Here is a 19,372-nt window from a genome sequence, read left to right on the forward strand (position 1 = left end):
CACTCATCCCCCATGACTGACTCCAATTGGTTAGATTTTAAGAAATCAATAATTGTAATTTTCAAGAAGTATTCAAGCATTTGTCATTTGGGTGGTGTAATATTGGCTATCTGTCAATAATGTAATATCAGATGGTATCTGATGTCATTTGTAACATTTATTTTTAAGGCATGCTATTAAATCTAAAGCCTTCCTGTAGCTCAAACAGAGCATAATGCTAGCTTGGGATGTGCCCGAAACGGAAAACGATGTTCGAAAAGGAAATTGCACGTTCTATGGAGCCTCTAAAGGGACATGGAGATGGGGAAAAAAATATATATTTCAATGCTTTTGCATTCTCTCACAGTTATATAGTTGGATAATTATATTGTATATAATTTGCAGGCATCAGGCAGGAATGCATGTACGCTTTTCACTTCATTTGCGATCATGCGTACTCTGTGTATAGGGAGTGACCACACATTTTACTAGATAAGAGACTGGTTTCACAGACGGGGCTTAGATTAAGCCAGGATTAGGCCTTAGTTCAATTAGGACATTTAAGTAGCTTTTATAAACATGCCTTAGACCAAAACATTACTGGTGTGCATCTTGAGACAAAACCCAGAACTGACATAAGATATGTCAGAGCAAGTTGCTTTGTTAAAACAGGTCAAACATGTATTTTAGCCTGGGACTAGCTTAAGCCTTGTCTGTGAAACCGCTCAATGACGCTCAGGATCTATTGCGCACCAAATCCTTCGACGTCGTCCTGTCAATCATCTTTCCTTACTGTCTTCACTTCACAAAATATTTGCCCAAATCCTTAAAGTATAAGAAGTAATAATAATATAAGATTTTCAGTTACACTTTATTTCGATGGTCCACTTTCATACTATCATTACTATAACTAACTTTGTAACAACATGTCAACTAACTCTCATTAGTGTGTTAGCACACTGTATATGGTTCGGGTTAGTAGAATAAGTTGACATGCAGTTGCAAAGTTTTCTTGTAGAATGTCTTTCGGAGCAGCATCAAAATAAAGTGTTTGCAGATATTAAGAAGACCGTCTAATAATACCCTAATTAGAGTTAGTTGACATGTAGTTGCAAAGTTGCCTATAGTTGATAGAATGTCTAAAGTGGACCATCTAAATCGTCTTACCAGAATCTTTAATGCCTATAATGTCACTTTATGATATTATCCATCCTCTCTTGGAAAGCCTCTTCTGTAGCTGTGGACCAAAGGCAGAGTGAGAGGTCTACCATACGTTCATGCCGTGTTTGTTTGGATAGGAACTGGACAGGAGTGGGAGGACAGATGAATGTGGCCTTTTACACAGTACTCTGTGTGCTTGTGTTAATAAACACCCTCGGAACACTGGTGATTGTCAGAGAGGAGGACAGAGGTGGGGTGTATTTTGTTGTTTTCTTTCAGTTTGTCAACGGTCTTCACAAGTTTTCATTAAGAAAGGCAGAGTATTGCTAATACGATCATTTTGTGGGTGGATGTTACATGCAAATTTAGTTACAAAACAAGACCATCAACATTCATTACTGCTGTAGCTGACATTTAATGATCCTTGCTGCAATTGAATGCATCCTTGCTTAATAAAAGTATTATTTCAAGAAATGTTTTACTGGCCCTAATCTTTTGAATGTTTGTGTATCTAAATATACTTTTACATTGCGTTGCTATTTTAACAGTGTTATACTTCATTTGGACAAACTCTGAGAGAGAAACAGTCTATATTTTTCTAGTTTTTACAGATAAGAAGCACCCCTGTCCACCTTCTTTGCAGGAAGGTGTTGAGATTGTCCTGACCTTTGTGCCGTCTGCTTGCAGATTCAAGATGACAGCAGTGGGATGCGTCTGCTTTTTGTTCGGTCACATCTCATTGCTGCTTCAGGAAGCTGCCTGTGTCTTTTTGTCATCCATGCTCTGATGTGGGTAAACAGAGGTGTTGAGGATGACATTTGTCTGAGGAGTTATGTGAAAATGAAAGTGGTCACACAAGGTCTCCAACGGAGTGCATGTGTCGGTGCAAACAGGCTCGGAATCAGACTATTACAGGACTTGCAAACAACACTAAGGAAATTCCTTGTACTTCTTTTATGAATAATTTTTCTTTCCAGCGTTTCCATTTTAACTTTTTTTTTATAATTGAATTTTTCTTTGTCCAATTAAGAAGTTATCGTTTGTTATCAAAGAAAATTATTCCCTTGACTTACATTGATAGAATGTTTACCATTCAAAAGTAATTGACAGCGATTGTCATTGTAACATTTGCATATTGTATTGAAATCATAATAGCTACATTGATTCTCATGCACATTCATAAGAAAACAAATCTAGTTACTTCTACTCAAGTTGGTCTGAGCATGAGCAGTAAAACATTTTGTTCCCAGAACATGCATACAAGCATATATATATATATATATATATATATTACAGCAGTAAGCCACTTGAGGCAGTTTATTACAGTGACTTTACCAAGGCAAGGGGATGTTGCCCCCTTAAAACCCCATCTTAAACATGGTAAAAGCACTGTAATAAACTCCTAGACATTTTTTTTTCTTTCATAAAATGACTGAAAAAGCAATATGACTAAGATGCCAGAGTACTGTAGACTGCATTAATATAAATTCAGCTGATGAGTTGTCAGGTTGGACTGAACTCACTCAATGAGATTCTAGAGCCAGAACTGTTTTATAATGTGCATTATTTATACACTCATGTGAACAGCACGATTTGCTCTTTGGTTCCATCAATCACAGTTATGACTCCTCTGCACCCTGTGGTCAGAGATTTTTCCTCTGTATCTGAGGAGATGGAATTAAATGGTCGCTCAAGTTCATTAGAGCAGATCTTGGGTTTGATCATTGCCTACGACATGGGACGAGTGGTTTTCTGTGAGTGGAAAAACACCTTTGGTAGATATCATATCCTTCTCTGGCCCTGTCTGGAGCCTGGCTTTTCCTTTGTCCAGGCATTTTAATTGACAGCATCTGGCTGTAGTCCCATTCCACCACTGCAGGAGTCTTCAGCCCAACCTCATGCTGTCACATTGTTTCACAGGGATGTAATTAAGGCTTATCCTTTGCAATGACGGCAGAGAACCTTTTACCACAAAGAGGGTTTTTAGGTGTCTTTAAAAATGCCGGATATAAAATTCCTGCAACTTCCAGTGGATGTCAAGGCAAGATGTCACAAATGTGATCAGAATGGACAGACTTTGCAGGCAGTTGCTAGATTTCCCTGTAAGGTTGGTTGTTGAAAAATACCCGTAAGTCTGATATATTCCTTGGTCATTTTGGAATCAATTGTGTATATTCTAGCCTGTCAAATTACGAATGAGTTTCACTGTTGGGTAAACAACACTATATAGTGGAGCTATATATTTTTTCGATAACTTATTTTATATGAAGAAATATTTTCCTTGAAATATTGTTGCATTTCCATCATGAATAATACGATTTTGGGGCTTTTCACACTGAACTACCATCTTTCTAAACCCTTAGGAAAGGCCACTAGTGGTGGCAAATGCTGTAGCTGGAATTTGTTTTTGCTTTTGTACATTGCCAAGTGATTGCCACAAGCAGTTTTTCAAATTATTCTGTGTCTTTCACAAACTGTATTCCTCCAATCAGTGTTATTGACCTCATAAATATGCAAATAAGAATGTTAAACTGGGGTTTAACAAATGCACAGTGTAAAATCTTGAAACCTGAATATCTAGGATTAATTCCTAACCCAGGGGGAAATAAGAACAGTGTGAAACAAGATAACACAGGATTATGTATGCATTACATTTTCAGCATTTTATTTACAGGCAGAGAGGAAAGTGGGATGGAGAGAGGGAGTGGGATCAGGAAGTGATGTGACCCGTGAATTTGAACCTGTGAGACTGGACAACAATATACACTATCACTCAAAAGTTTAAGAACAGTAAAAAAAGAAGAAGAAGTTTTATTACACTTTATTTTCAATAGTCCACTTTAGACATTCTACATGTCAACTAACTCTCATTAATTTGCACCTTCACGTCATAGCTCTCATTAATTAATAGTTTTTTGGGGGTTAGGGTTAGCAGACAGTCTAATGACTGGTAGTTGACATGTACAGTTGTAAAGTTATAGTTAGTGGAATGTCTAAAAGGGGCTAGTTTCTAAATAAAGTGTTACCAATTTTTTTGTAATGTTTTTGAAAGTCTTTTAATGCTCGAAGGCAGTTGTGCTTCTTAATATTTTTGTGGAAACTGAAATTCCTTTGAAAAACTTTTGTAAAATTATAAATGTCGTTACTGTCAATTTATTGCAAGTATTAAGTTCTTTCAAAAAACAAAATTCTACTGACCCAAAACCCCTTTGAATGGTATTGTATATCCTTTGGTATCACCTTCACCACAGCTACGACAGGGTAAACGGTTTCAAGTGTGAAACTCCCATTTTAGTCAATTACTGTCTTGAATGATCTGCATTTCCCAGATGTGTAACCCATGATAGGCCATCTGACCCTTAGATGAGCTCCAGTACCTGTTTGGCTTGAGCAATTCACTCGTAGCATGCTAGAAAAAGCAGCGATTTGGCCTTTCCTCTGTCGCTTTGTCTTTTAAAGGAAATCAATTTCCCTCAACAGAAGCCTTGATATCTCGAACGACAGAGAAAACCCCCCCATGGCTGCATGATCTTCCTATATACTCCAGCCTTTTTGGCGGAAAAAGATAACTTTCTGAAACTCTGTGTCGGTATGTTTTCATGTGCCCATGGCGCATTGATTGAAATTCTCAGAACGAGGATTAAAATGGATGCCATTAAAAGCCTTTGTAGGAGATTGATGTCTTTCTGTGTTTGTTGGTGTGCTTTTTGCTGTCTTTTGCACTTTTATTTTAAGTGCATTCAAAGGGAAGAGGAGATGGTGCTTGCCGCCCCTAAAGGTTTAATCACAGATAACATTTGAATTTGAAAGGCTGGTGAGAGGATATCATTTTCTCTTCTCAGAGGTTCAGCTTTTAGCTTTGGGCTCTTAGAGGTGGTTCATGGATTTAGTCGAAAGAGAGGCTCTTTGAGCGCATTTTTATGCCTTTGTGCTCAAGGCTGCTCACATTGCCACTAACACTTGACATTTTGAATGTTAACCAGTTCCAGTGAAAACAAATTATTATCAGCTTGTCCAAGCGTGTGTGCGGAGATTTACGCAATGTCGCATACGCAAATGTTGGCATTGATTCTCATGTTAGTGTTGATGTATTTGTTATTTGTGGCAGCAAATTGTTTTGAGACTTGTTGAATAGTTGTCTCCTAATGATATGACATTGTTGTGATAATTACAGCTGAAGTAATATGTGAATTATATAGACTTTTAGGGATGTTGACTATTTTAAGAGCCCACTTAAGCTGTCTTTTAGCATCTGTAACCAAATTAGTCTGGGTGGTGCATATCAGAAATTTTATATATATATACAGTATATGAGGACTAAAACGGTTTCCTTGGTTACCACCTCAATTAAACACAATGTTTGTTCGTGGGCGTCTATTTAATGCCATGTGAAAATGACTAATCTTGTCAAACTAACTTGACTAACTTGTGGCAACTGGAACGTTTGAAAACCGTGTTGACATAGCATTCTTATATTTAAAAAGAATAAGTAGATTCTCTCCAACCTTCTGTTTTGACTTCCTTTTTTTGGAAATTGGGTTGAAGCCTTAATTAAGGGGATCAAACATTAATCCTTCTCATAATTTGTACCCTTCTTGGAAGAGATTTACAAGTAGCTGTAAATCTTTGATTTACAATGCAAATTTACTAGCGGCCCATCTGTGCTTTATCTTTTCTAATATGTCTGTTGCCATAGAGGATTTATGAACTGTGTACTTTAATTTCCTTTTTTTCTCCTTTCATCAAGTTTGTCCAGCTTCTTTTGTCCTTCGGCACAGTATTCATGGCATTTGACCATAGAAAATTAGAATTTCCTCTTGTTATGTGACAATCATTAAAAGGCTCTTGCTCTGACATCATTCAAGACAAAACATATTATAATGTCGCTCTCTGTTGAGAATCCTTTTTTTACTCAATCCATTTGAATCAAATTCCGTTTCTTTGTTTAACTCTAAATTTCTATTTTAAACCTTCATTTTGGACAATTATGAAAAATGCCATGCATTGCATGACTGAGTTTAGTATTTAATATTTGATTAACACACATACTGATAACCAGCATGGGACTTTTTCAAGCAGTTAGCCATGAGATGTTATCTAGTTTAAGGCATACATACAGATCTGCTTAATATCTTCTTGTTCTTGTGTGATTTCATCTTTCCCCCTGGTTATCTGTCTTCACTCTAGCTCTGTTTGAGAATCTTGAGCTGTCTCGATACCTAGCGCCTACAGTACATAGGCAGCATCTTAACTATGATGAAAGCTGATATAATTGGCTGATTTAAAACACCCTGCATAGGTAGCAACTCTCTTAAGTCACTCATAGCTAAAATAACGCTAATCTAGTAAAGCCTTACTGTTGATTTCCAGAGTTTGATGTTAACATTTTAATATATTTCTGGCAAGACACACAGTCAGGTAGCAGTTTTCCATGTAGGTAACGGGCATATTCTGCTTGTGCTGTCTCATAATGAATTCATAATGCACACATATTGGGCGAAATAGTCCAGTTTGATATTATTAAAGGGGTCATGAACTGCATTTTTTTTTTTTACAATGCTTCCTAAGGTGCATTTATAATGTTAGTATGATTTTACATCAAAAATGGTCATAATGTCGAAATAAAAGGCCATAATTTAGCCTTCTGATTTGAACGCTCTATGAGACTTCAATGTAAACGCCCACTGCTATGATTGGCTTACATTTTTGCATATGAAATAAGTATTATATGTGGAACTCTCTCGAAATCTTTTACTACATTTTTACTGTTATTGCTGTCAAGATGAACTAATTGTGAAAAGTGTTTATTATAGCATTATATTTAGATCTACTCCCATCACATGATAGGTTGCAGTGATGAGCATTGTAGCCGATGACAGACATGTCTGTTGAGCGCATGTATGCAGTGATCTCGTCATTGCAACTCGATTTCTGCACTCTCATGAATGCTTTTAAGAACTAACAGTGCAAATACAATGACAATGTCATTGATTAGAACGGGAGTTTTGGCGAGAATTCAGAACTCATTCACTGATAAACTTGTGCTATGTGATTGACAGCTCCAGCTATTATAAAGCGAGTGTTCTTTAATTGCTTTCTGTATATGATTTAATCATAATTTAAATAACAGATTTTTTTTCATGCTATTAAGAGAAACAATGTGAAGTTGTCCATTTAGTCACTGGCTTGATTTACTGACCCATAAATAGCATTAAACGATTTTGAGACAAAGAACGTCTGACTGTACGTTAATCTACATATCAGAAATCATTGAATCACAGATTAGGCATAAAAAATAACATGGTTACTTACATGTTGTAGCATTACTGTCGGGTTCATACCTTACAGTAAAAGTCTGTTTGCAAAGCATGCGCCGAAATTGCGACTGATTTACCAAATAATCCATAGTGAAATGAACAAATAATGCTCTACTGAGACATTTTGAAAATAAATAAGCACTTTCCTACCATTAGGATCCATTGGAAGGTAATATTATTTTTAGTCCAGTGATCCTGTATCATTCTTCTCATCTCATTAAAGCGTCAGGGGCTGGGGCCAAATATGCGATGATGTACAGTAGAAGTAGGCTTTGATCTGATTCACTATTACACCATAATGTGACAAAATCCAAAAGGAATCATTTTTGGAACTTGGATTCAATAAAAGCTTTGAATTAATGAGGAAGTTTTGAGTTCTGAAACTGACCAGTTATATGTCAAATAGGGGTGGGAGAAAAAATCGATCCATCGATGCATCGCGATTCTCTCTCCAACGATTCTGGATCGATTCTGAGAATTCCAGAATCGATTCTGAGCTTAGTTTTTAACCAGATGTGCGATGACGTTGAGTTTGCTTTAGAAACACCCGTATTCTGCTTGCTTCCAATTCCTCACACACATACACCACTCGAACCTTCCGTAAAATAATCTTTCATAAAGTTCGGAAAGGTTGAAGCGAATTACAAGGACATTCACAGGCTTCATTGCACAGGATACGCTGTGAGAGACGCGCGCTTTCTTTGATGTTACACTTGAAGTGTGCTGTCTCGCCCGTCGGTATTTTCCTTACAAATGCTCTACGAAGTCATAATTTATTATGTGGTTTGGAATGCAGTGGACTTATATATTTAAAATATGAACCTCACTAACAGAAGGCTGCTTTCAATTTAAAATGCTGACGCGCGCTTTGTTTGTGAGACTGCTCGCGGCTGTGCGACTCCGTGTAGTGGTTTAATGTACTTGTGCAAAGTTAACGTAAACACAGCCAGTTATGTCTTAAGGGATTAAACGGACAGGACACACCGTATTACTTCTTTTATTTCAAAAGAGATGCGTGCGTGAATGCAGCATCTCCCGCAGTCTATGATGTCATAGTAAAAAACTACAGTAAAGATGAAGAAAAATCACTCACAGTTCTTGAATGGAAAACGTTCAGATAATCTATAGGCTACTGAAAGCACTTTTTGTTTGTTGTTTGTTATATTTTTCTATGCTCCTCTTTATTATTTGTTATATTAGTTATATTAGTTTAAAATTCTTAACATACAACTGTTTTAATTAAAACAAATTAATTTGTAATTATTTTTAAAAAAGTACTTAATTAGCCTACTTATATAAACTAATGAATTAATAAGGGGGGAAGGTAGATAAAGAATCGTTCTGGAATCGGATCGAGACTCCCAGAATCGGAATCGGATCGGATCGTGAGGTGACCAAAGATTCCCACCCCTAATGTCAAATGATGAAGGAAAATTGTATTTCTCAATTCACGACCCCTTTAAACTACATTGTTAGCAATGCTTTGCAATATTGAATGAACAAATGTTTCACAATTCCAATGCATTCTGGTATTGCCTTATTTGTGAATGATTCATACAATCAGCCTTTTTGCCAGAAGAATGTGTCTTAGAAAGTATCATAATTATGCTGCCTGTAAGTGTAATTGTTCACTAAAACTATCAAAAAAACATTTTCGTTATTTTTTAAATTGAAATAAAGCTAAAATAAAATATATATATATTAGATGAAACGATTTAAACTAAAAGAAAATTTGAATAAATGTTGCCTTGGCAACTAACTGAAAAAAGTTTAAGTAGGCTCATTCAAAATGTTAACAACTATAATCGTAAAATAAATAATACCAATATAAAACGGCTACCTACTTTAAAATGTCTAGTTAGGCAGCTCACTAAGTTTTGGATCATAGCTTGCCTCTTTCTCACTCTCTTCTTCTCTTCTTTCTTCTCTCTCTCGCTTTCCCTAAATCATTAAGCCTGATTATACTGGGTCGATGACTTGAATTGATTGACTGCTGATTTCTAACAGCTCCCCCTGGCTGTGAGGTGGACACGCTGTGCTATAAATCAGAAAACTCAAGCCATTCTAGCTAATAGAATATCCCAACTCAGACTATAAAAAGATTACTGTTCTTCATCTGTCCGCTCCTGAGAGCCCAAACTGAACCTTGGAGAAATCCAACTCTTAATACAACATCCCAGAAATGGAGGGCGCAGGAGGGGTGGAGTGATTGATCCATCACCATGGAGATTTTGTAAAGGAGGAAGGGAAGCTAAAAGCAAGAAGATTGGAATTGATTTTAGTTCTTAATGCTGCGCTGAGCTTGATTTATATTCCTCTGATGGAATGATTACCTGCATCGCTTGTCTTTTGTTTGTCTGCATTAATGTGTTTATGAGGGACTGTTGAGAGGAGGGGAGAGATACTGTCAGTTGCTCCGTCTGTGAATGGGGGCTGACAGCTCTAATAGCTGTTTGTGTTTTTGTGTCTGTCTGAGGGAGTGCTCTCTAAAATGGATTTGACAGCCTGTAAGGCTGTGTACGCCACTGTGGTCATCTTTTATTTGACTGACAGCTGTATCAGGGTGGGGAGGTAGAGAAGGGCAGGTGAATCGTGGTAGGCCTTGACTCCTGTGTAGGTTCCACTGAAATGTACATGACCTTGTGGCTACGTATCCACCGCAGGCTTGTTCTAACATAGACCTGGGGAAGATGGCCGCCATCATCGCCATCATGCCTGAGCTAGTATTGATTTGGATGCAATGTCTCGCGCAAGTATGAAACTGTGTTCCATTACCTGCACAGTTAGACAGGATTCGGGAATCTGGCCATGTGGAAACTGAAGTGTTCCTGAGCATGATGTGCCATGTGATTGCATCCATTAGGGATGTCAAAATGCACTTATTTTGGTCAATACTAAAATAAAAAAAAATTGAAGGATACCAGGTTTTCTACAGTATCTTGAAAAGAGACTCATTTTGGCACTCGACTACTGTCACAGCAGTCAAGTCAGTCTGGTTTTATGTGCTGTCAAACCAGCTGTGATGAAAATATTGGTGTGTACAGTAATGATACAGCATACTGTATATGTACACTACCATACAAGAGTTTGGAGTCGGTAAGATTTTTTAAATTGTTTTAGAAGAAATCTTGTATGGTCGACAAGGCTCAAAATTAACAGTAAAAATGTATTTTGTTCAAAAATGGAGTAAAAACAGTAATATTGTGAAATATTATGACAATTTAAAATTACTTTAATATATTTAAAAAATCATTTTATTTCTGTAATGGCAAAGTTGAATTCAGCATCACCTTCATTACAGAAATCAGCTTAATATTATGATCAACACTGAAAAAAGTCCCCCCCCCCCCCCCCCCCCCCCCCCCCCCCAAAAAAAAAAACCCCAGCATTTATTTGAAACGGATTCCTAATAAACATTATAAATGTATTTACTGTCACTTTTGACCTATTACTGAGCCAAAAAAATTTAACGATAATACTGTATATTTATTTTTTGTAATTCAAGAGATTTTTAGTGAGTTTCCAGAGTTCTTATAAATAATTTCAGACCAGGACTGGTCTCCGTTTATAACCCATAAAGTAATACCATAATTTCAGTGTTTTAATTTACAGTATTCAGTTGCATATTTGTTTTTGCAGTGGTATTGAAATTGGTATTTTGAATCATTAAAATTTCACAGCTTATGCCATTGTGACATCCCTATTTTCCTTGCAATAGACCTAAAATGCCCATTTCAGTCAGACAAGTATATCGACATTGTTATGTTATGTAAGTTAAGTTATTATGCTTGTGTTTTTGAGTTGTCTGAGTTTGGTTTTACTTCAAGAGCCTGGTAAATGACTTCAGGGTAAGCAAAGCGCATTCCAGTGTTATGTTAAAGCAGTACAACTACAAATACATCATGTATAAACCAGCTTTAAACTATTACAAGCTATGTTCTTGTACAGACATGCTGACACAATCATGTCCTTTCCTAAAAAACCCAAACATGCACACTGTATCCTCTACATCTACATCCTCTACATGCATGGGATTGGTGAATATCAGTTCTTTAAAGATTTTTGTGTGTGTGTGTGAAGAAAATCTTCAGGATGACTCCTGCAAAAGCCAGGTTAATGTCAACATCAAACAGCAACCCATTTTACTACAAAAATATAACTTATTTCAGGCTGAAAATATTTGAAACTGATATTCAGCAGGAAAAAAGTGGTTTGATTTTCATGACTATTTATCCTCGTCTCTCTCTTTCATACACTGTTACACTCTCATTCCTTCTGTTGGGCTTATCTTATCTGTAACGTGCTACTCTTTCCCATAAACACTTCAGAGATATCCAACAGGGGTGTCTTACTTAAATTACCTGATTACACTGTCTCACTTTCATATTAACACCTTATCTCTCGCTAAATCTTTTCCTTTCTCACACTTTTAGAAGTCTTATGATGAATAACCTGACTAATGGAGACCTATTTAACTCTAATCTTCCACTGTTAAATATTTATTAATGGTTAATGAGAGCGCTTATCTTGGCTTTTTAGAAGATGGAGAGATGGAAGATTAAACTTTATCCTTATTCTGTAACATTTGCCATCTGCTTTTTTCCCATTCTGTCTTTTTTTTCCTTTCAAATGAGTTATACTACCATTTATCCCACTGATTCAACAGCCATATTTTTATTTAGGCTCTATGATGTGCAGGACCTCTATAAAATGTATAGTCGGACCTTTGATTTAGTGGTTAAACGGTACATTGAGCTATGGTACTCGCATGTACAACAAGAGTTTCAATCTGGCTTGCAACATTTTGCAATCTTTTTCCTTTTTATTTTTTGTCCTCTCACTATGTTGTGAATTAAAAACCTTGCATATAGTTGTAATAGTGTACATTTAATTTTACAAAAATATATTGTAAGACACACAATATAACAATACTTTTTATAGAATTATAGATATATATTTATTTTAAAAGACAATGTATAATAATAATATATGTTTACAACCTTTTTTGGGTGTATGGAGGCATAGCACTGAATATGAATAAATGATAAATATGAATAGAAATGGAACAAATCACAATATGTTCACTATATATATGGAGGCCTTTTGCAAAAGTGAATTTACTTAATATAAAGTGGGACCTAAAATTACACATACTACATACTCTTACATGATAAAATTAAGTGGCTTTAAAGGGGTCATATAATGCCATTTTTGTACAAGCTAGTATGATTCTTTAGGGTCTAAATTAAAAGTTTGTAATATACTTTAATTGAAAATTCTCATTAGTATGGTAAGAAAACACTTATTTTACTTGGTCAAAAACAGCTGTTTTCAGCACGCCGTTTCAGTGCATATAACTTTAAATGATAATGAGCTTTGCTCACCCCGCCTCTCTGTTCTGTGCGTACACCATTTGTAACACAATAACCATAACGCGTTGTTCAGTATAAACGTGGGATTATGAATTATATTGAGAACATCATACATGGAAAACATGCCGTAATGTACCTTAAGTGTAAACCTTAGACGCATTCATTGTGAAGCGTGCAGCTAGCGATTTGCAAAGATTAATTATAAATATGAATATAAAGTTTAATAAAACGTTACACTCACTTCAGTTGTTCTAGAGGTTCAGCAGGAACACGAATAGCTGGTACCGATCTTTTTTTCATGAGCAGCTTCTTAGCAAAACCAGCTTTATACTGACCCTCGTTTATAAAGCAGTCTGGTGTGAGAAATGATTTGCGCAAACATGAAAGCATTGACGTTGCTCGTGGGGAATATTCCCTTCGAAAACAAACTCAGCCACTGCGTCTTCAAGGGTTCGGATTTAGGAACATTAAAATGACTGCTGTGTTCGTTATTACACCCAAGAACAGAACACCACAATCGCTTAGACGCCATTCTGCTCATAGACAGTGCTCCAGCATATCAACAATGACCGCGCCGGTCCGCGCAGACTATGATTGACAGCTCGGTCACGAGCGAGGGCGGGTCTGTGTTGAAACGCTGCTGTCAATCAACAATCGTGGGAGGGGCTTCCGAGCGTGTGACGTCACAAAATCGAACGGCTCAATTTGAGGCAGGGGAAAACATATAAGGAGATTAAAACAAAAACACTGGATGGATTTTTATCATTTTATGATGGTTGTGTCACTGTCAACACACATTCCAGTACAATCAACTTGTAAAAGTGCATGTTCCATTATATGACCCCTTTAAGAATACATGATACTTACATTGAAATGAATAATTTGATGCGATGCCGATGAACTTATTGTGTACATACATACATGTTTTTACATTGTACTTGTATTTTAAAAATACCAGCATGTAATTACAGCTGTAATTAATTTATGTAATTACATTTGTAATTACACAGTTGACCCTTCCCTTACACCTTAACCCACGCTTAAACCTACCCATACCACCACACATGTCCCTAACCTTACTCGTATCACATCTCAATAGCAGCAAAAGTGTTTTACAATACAACATGAAAACAACAAGTACATTGTACTTATTTTTCTATGTAAGTACATAGTACTTAAAGCCACTTAATATAAAGTGGGACCTAATTTTATTATATAAAAAAAAATCCACAATACACTGTCTCTTGTACCTTATTTCTAGAATGCCTCAAGCTTTTATGAATGGCTTTTCTTCATCAGTTAAATGACTCGTCTCATTAATACTCAGGCTCAATTTTGTGAATCTCAGCTCACAGGGCTCCTGCTGAATTCATTATCCTTATATTACCTGTGGATCAAATATCAGCCAGAGGGCATCTGACACTTTGTCTTTATATAAAGCCAGTAAGACATTCCACAGAGCCGTTGGCTTCCAGCAGTCATAAGGAACAGTGTCCCATAGAGCTGTTCTCCTGTTGGCCAGACACACTGGCAGAACAGAAACCCTATACTGCCTGGCCAGGATAATGATTTCCTAGTGGAAGGAAAGGAACCATAAGTCAACACTGAAGTCAAACGGAATATGTGTGCTGAATCACTCGAAGCGTTTCTGAGTGCCGTGGGAAGAGAGCGTGTTAAGGACTCTTGAAGAATGTCATCTGCTTATGCGTGTCGTGACGCGGGCGGCCCTCAGGCACGCCTCGGGCTGAGCTGATTCTGCCCTTCTGCGTTAGACTCTGTAGAGCTGCACTACAAAGCTCTCGCTCCACGCTGTGGTCACAGGCTGCACTGCTCCTGCATCTCAAAAAGCCTCTTTGACTAGACCATGTGCATCAAAAGCTTACATATGAAGTAAAGAAACATCCTCAGATGATGAGGCACCAGCATTGTGGTGCATTTTGTTCCTGTCATAGAGTTTCTTCTGCTAAGTTCTGTGTCAAAGTTATTCTTGGCAACTGGAAAGATCCATTTACATGGTACAGTATAATATATTATAAAACTGCTAAGTCAGCTTATGTTTTATCTCTGAAATTCTTCACGCTCAGCCATTCTGCTTTTTTTCCCAGAGATTAATCATTGAAATGTGCCACATTAATGGAACTGGATCTCTGGTGCAGAAACTGCTTCACGTCCAAAGCTTGTTCTGCACTTTTTAACTAATAAAGGCATTGAGAAATTTTTAAGCCATTACTTAATTGAAGCTTAATGCAGTGCGTCAAACATAATGATATTTCCCTGTGTCCTTTGAATACAGGTGCCCTAAAATTACATGACAACTTATTCAAATAAAGGTAATGCTAGCAAAGGCTAATATTGCAGCGTTAAAGGTGATAATGCCAGTGGCAGGGCTACTTGTTTGGGTTGTTGCTTGGCCTACTTAACTAGAACTCAATTTCTCACGGCATCAGGTTTCTCTGCAGTATCTACAGGTGAATGTTGGATCTACCAAACTTAATCACATTTGATATCGAAGGACACGACAGAGCTGAAAGCAGCTCATGATAAACAGACTATGCACCGTACTGACATTTCATACTTGACGCCCTCTTCTTTTGTATGCACGTAGCACACGCACTAGCACTCTCACACATTTCTAGTCACACCTGAAAGCCTATATCCGAGGATCATGACTAAGGGATGGTGTGGGGTGGAGTTATTTTGGGATCCCTGGGAAAAGGTCTCATGTAGACGGTAAGGGAGATTTGATGATGGGGACATTGCGTGTTAATGGGGCAGGGGGTGTGTTTTTGTGAGTATGTGTTTGTGTGTCATCTAATGGAAAATCAGCAGATGGTTTGTCTACATTACTCTCTCTGTGGAGATACTCTGTGGCCCCTTCTTGTATGTGTTGGCCCCTGGGATGGGGAGAAGCTCTACGACCTGAAGTTTTAAAGGTTAAGAAAGTGCATGATGCAGTTCAGATAGCAGCAGGACTCCATTTTGAAATTCCCACGTTTATTTTGTGTTATTTATGTGAGTGTTTAAGTACAGGACGAATTTTATGCTATGACCATGAATATAAACCTAGAGTCTAGAAATGTCTCCCTTTAATATCATTAAAGGATTAGTTCACCCAAAAAGGAATATTGTCATCAATGAGTGTGTTTACACGCCTGAACACTGGTTATGGCTAATAATCCGACAGCGTGTAAAGTCACGCATGGTTTAAATGCATTAAAAAGTGCTCTTCTTTATCAGGTGAAGCCTTGAAGGCCATAAACTGTTTAAGAAAAAAAATATTTTTACACCGATTTCACTCTGCATGTAAATTTTTACCAGTGGTCTGATGTGTTCTAAAGCTGTATTAATAATGTATTGATCACTCCTTTCCATAGAACTGCAATGAATGGAGACTGGAGCATCATGGTACTTTTTGTTTCCTTTTTGAAGCTGTAAAATTCACTCATCATTCATTGTAATTGCATTGAAAAGAGCAAACAGTATATTTCTCCCTTTGTTTCCCTCCCCCCAAAAAGGAAATAAGAAATACAGGTGCTTTCAGAACAATATGAGGGTGAAAGATACATTTATCTTGAAATGCTGGGATGCACTACATGACTTCAAGTCTAAACATCATACTGCATTTTATGCAATATGTCAACTCTGACTACACAAAATGGCTCTGACTTAAGGCAACTAGCTTCAACTTCTCCAGACTGCAAATAGTGACAAAAAAAAAAAACCTGAGAAAAAGTTGTGTAGTGTATTCCAGCCATAAAGTAAACAAATTTAGTTCTAATCCTTCTAACCTTTTCATTTTTTGTTTTTCCCCCATTCTCATTTCTCTTATAGGATGAACATGTGGTTCTGCTAGATGACAGTTCTCTCACACCTGGTTTGTTCAAGCAGATGCATGAAGTGGCAGAGGGTTTCAAGCCAAAGCAACAACACTCTAAAGAACAAACAGTTGAGCTGTGTTTTCACATGATGCCTCCAGCTGCTTACACGTAGGGTCATTATATGGACGGGAGGAGTACGATACAAAAACAGAGACACCGGAGCGGCGACTCCGTCGCAGGCTATGGGGGCCATGGTGACCTAGATTCAATGGTTGTTTCCTGGCAGGGCAAATTCATTGCCGTTTAATCCCTGCCCTGTTTTTATTCTACCTCCCTACCAGAGTGAGGCGCCACCCTCTCTCTGTCCCTGTCACCCACTTGGTCAAGACAGCTATGGCTGGAGTGAGGAAGTTGGCACGAGTATTCAGGCACCAAGGTCTCCACCGCCTGATCCTTGCACTCATTCTCTTCTGTCTACTCTCCATGGCCTACCTGGCTTATCACGTCACTGCTGGCCCCAAGATCAAGGAGGCCCCTCTGCCGCTACCTCTGGGGGACTGTGTAGCTACATCGGTAGTTGGTGGCGGACAAAGGGCTCCACTGTTCCTGCCATCGCAGATCAGCCAGCGGCGACACTCGCCGAGGACAGCAGACACCTCTCGGGCAGAGCCTGTGGTGTTACTCTTCGTGGAAAGCATCTACTCCCAACTCGGACAAGAGATTGTTGCCATTTTAGAGTCAAGCCGCTTTCATTACCGCTCTGAAATTGCACCGGGGAAAGGGGACATGCCTCCTCTGGCTTGGCGAGGTCGTGGCCGATACACACTCATCGTCTATGAGAACCTGCTCAAGTACGTCAACTTGGACTTGTGGAACCGCCAGTTATTGGATAAATACTGCCAAGACTATGGAGTGGGAATCATTGGCTTCTACCGGGCAAATGAAAACTCACCATCCAGCGCTCAGCTCAGAGGCTTCCCTCTGTTCTTGCGTTCAAACCTGCCACTTTGGGATTACAGAGTCAACCCTGCTGCACCCCTACTCTACATCACCAAACCCAATGAGCTGGAACCTGGCCCTCTACCTGCAGACAACTGGACCACCTTCCTGTCCAACCACAGCACCTATGAGCCTGTGCTGTTAGCTAGCCCCAGACCAGCAGAACCCAATCAGCTCCCAACACACTCACACCAACAGAGAGCGCTGCTAGCTACGGTTGTGCAGGACCTAGGTCTTCACGATGGGATTCAGCGGGTGTTCTTTGGTGGAAGCTTGTCGTTTTGGCTGCACAAGCTGCTGTTTGTGGATGCTGTGGGGTATTTAACTGGCAGGAGGCTCAGCCTGTCACTGGACAGATTTTTGCTGGTGGACGTGGATGACATCTTTGTTGGGAAGGAGGGGACACGCATGAAAGTGGCGGATGTTGAGGTAAGAGCCTTAAAAATGTATTGGATATACTTGCTAAGTGTTATTCATTTTATAAGACTTTTTATTTATTTATTTTTTTTCTGATAAAATTTACTATTTGCAAAATGCTCCAGGTTTGCTGTGCTACACAATTTGGCCAATAGTTTTCTGTTTACATATACATATGACTATCAAGTACATCAGAAAAATTACAATACTAATATTTATGACAGTCTTTTCATTTTCAAATGTTCAACCATTGATTGTGAATTTTTTTATCATATTCACAAAAAGTTCATGGCCCCCAGAATGTTTTTGTATGAATATGTAAACAGCAAATATATATAAAGAAGCCTCTGCTTTAAAAGATTTTTTAGCTTCATTTGTGTGTGTTTTTATCAACACTTGAATGTGGGTAAATTTCATTTTAAAAAATCAAAACAAAAAGCTGAGAAAATCACATTTTTGTCAAAGACTTCGTCTTGATCGTATTCAGAAATCAGAATGATGATAGAAAAATAGATTGAGTTGATTATCAGTACCATCTTGGACAGTCGTATATTTACCTCTTCATGGGTTTGTCATTTTTCTTAGTAACTTTAGACCGTTTTGATTTGCTGTTGGATATTTAATGATCACAATATAGCTTGCAACTTCTATCCGCTCCTTCTAGTTTGTGCAGATCGTCTTTTTTGCATGTTTTTGGATCCGGCAGGATTTAAGATTATGATTTTTTTTTTCTTCTGGCGGACGGAAACTATCTTAGCAACCATATAGGAAAACCTTGGCAACTAGTAGGAGAAAAAAAAAACTAGTTTGTTGATATGAAATTGTCTGTTTGTGATAGGGTTTGATAGAGAATCAGACATCAATCAGTCCTGGCCCAGTTTGTCTTCCATCAAAGGTATCTTTTGTTTGAATAATCCAAGCTCTTTACTCTCAGAGCTTCTCTCTGACTGCCATCACACTCCCAGAGCTCCTCCATGACTGAAATGAAGCTAATGAATTAGCACGGTTAATACGGATCAGGGAGATGTTCTCTCTCTTCCGTTGTTTGTAGAGAGCCTTGATTATTGTGCGAGAGGGAGTGCTTGTTTGTAATGCATTGGAGCATGGCATTCTTTTTCTTTTTCTTCCTCTGTCTCTCTCTCTCCCCCTCGCTCTCTCATCTCCTCAGAGTGAAAGGAGGCTATTGCTGAAGGCTAGCATGGGGCTAATTAGACTGGCTCACTTTTTAATTTGAGCAGATAAGTTCTCATAGGGGTTTCTGTGTGGCCCAGCACACCAAAAGCAATGTCATGCCTGAGGTTTTCGGTTT

The 19,372-nt window shown here is 38.1% G+C and overlaps 1 protein-coding gene across 3 annotated transcripts in view; it reads left to right on the forward strand.

The window, feature by feature from the left end:
* The window catches only part of ndst2b (N-deacetylase/N-sulfotransferase (heparan glucosaminyl) 2b), a 79,405-nt gene that overhangs the window by 41,105 nt on the left and 18,928 nt on the right, over positions 1-19,372 (forward strand). For 2 of the 3 annotated variants that reach the window (XM_056233691.1, XM_056233692.1), the window contains exon 2: positions 16,661-18,075. In XM_056233691.1, the coding sequence (XP_056089666.1) occupies positions 17,041-18,075 (1,035 nt within the window). In that variant the 5' untranslated portion in view covers positions 16,661-17,040. Of the gene's footprint in view, positions 1-15,539; positions 15,560-16,660; positions 18,076-19,372 lie in introns of those variants that run through there. The other variant, XM_056233693.1, reaches the window with a different exon arrangement.

The sequence above is a fragment of the Rhinichthys klamathensis genome, unplaced genomic scaffold, assembly GCF_029890125.1.
Source record: "Rhinichthys klamathensis goyatoka isolate OS25496 unplaced genomic scaffold, OSU_Roscu_1.1 h1tg000376l_1, whole genome shotgun sequence".
NCBI lineage: Eukaryota > Metazoa > Chordata > Actinopteri > Cypriniformes > Leuciscidae > Rhinichthys > Rhinichthys klamathensis.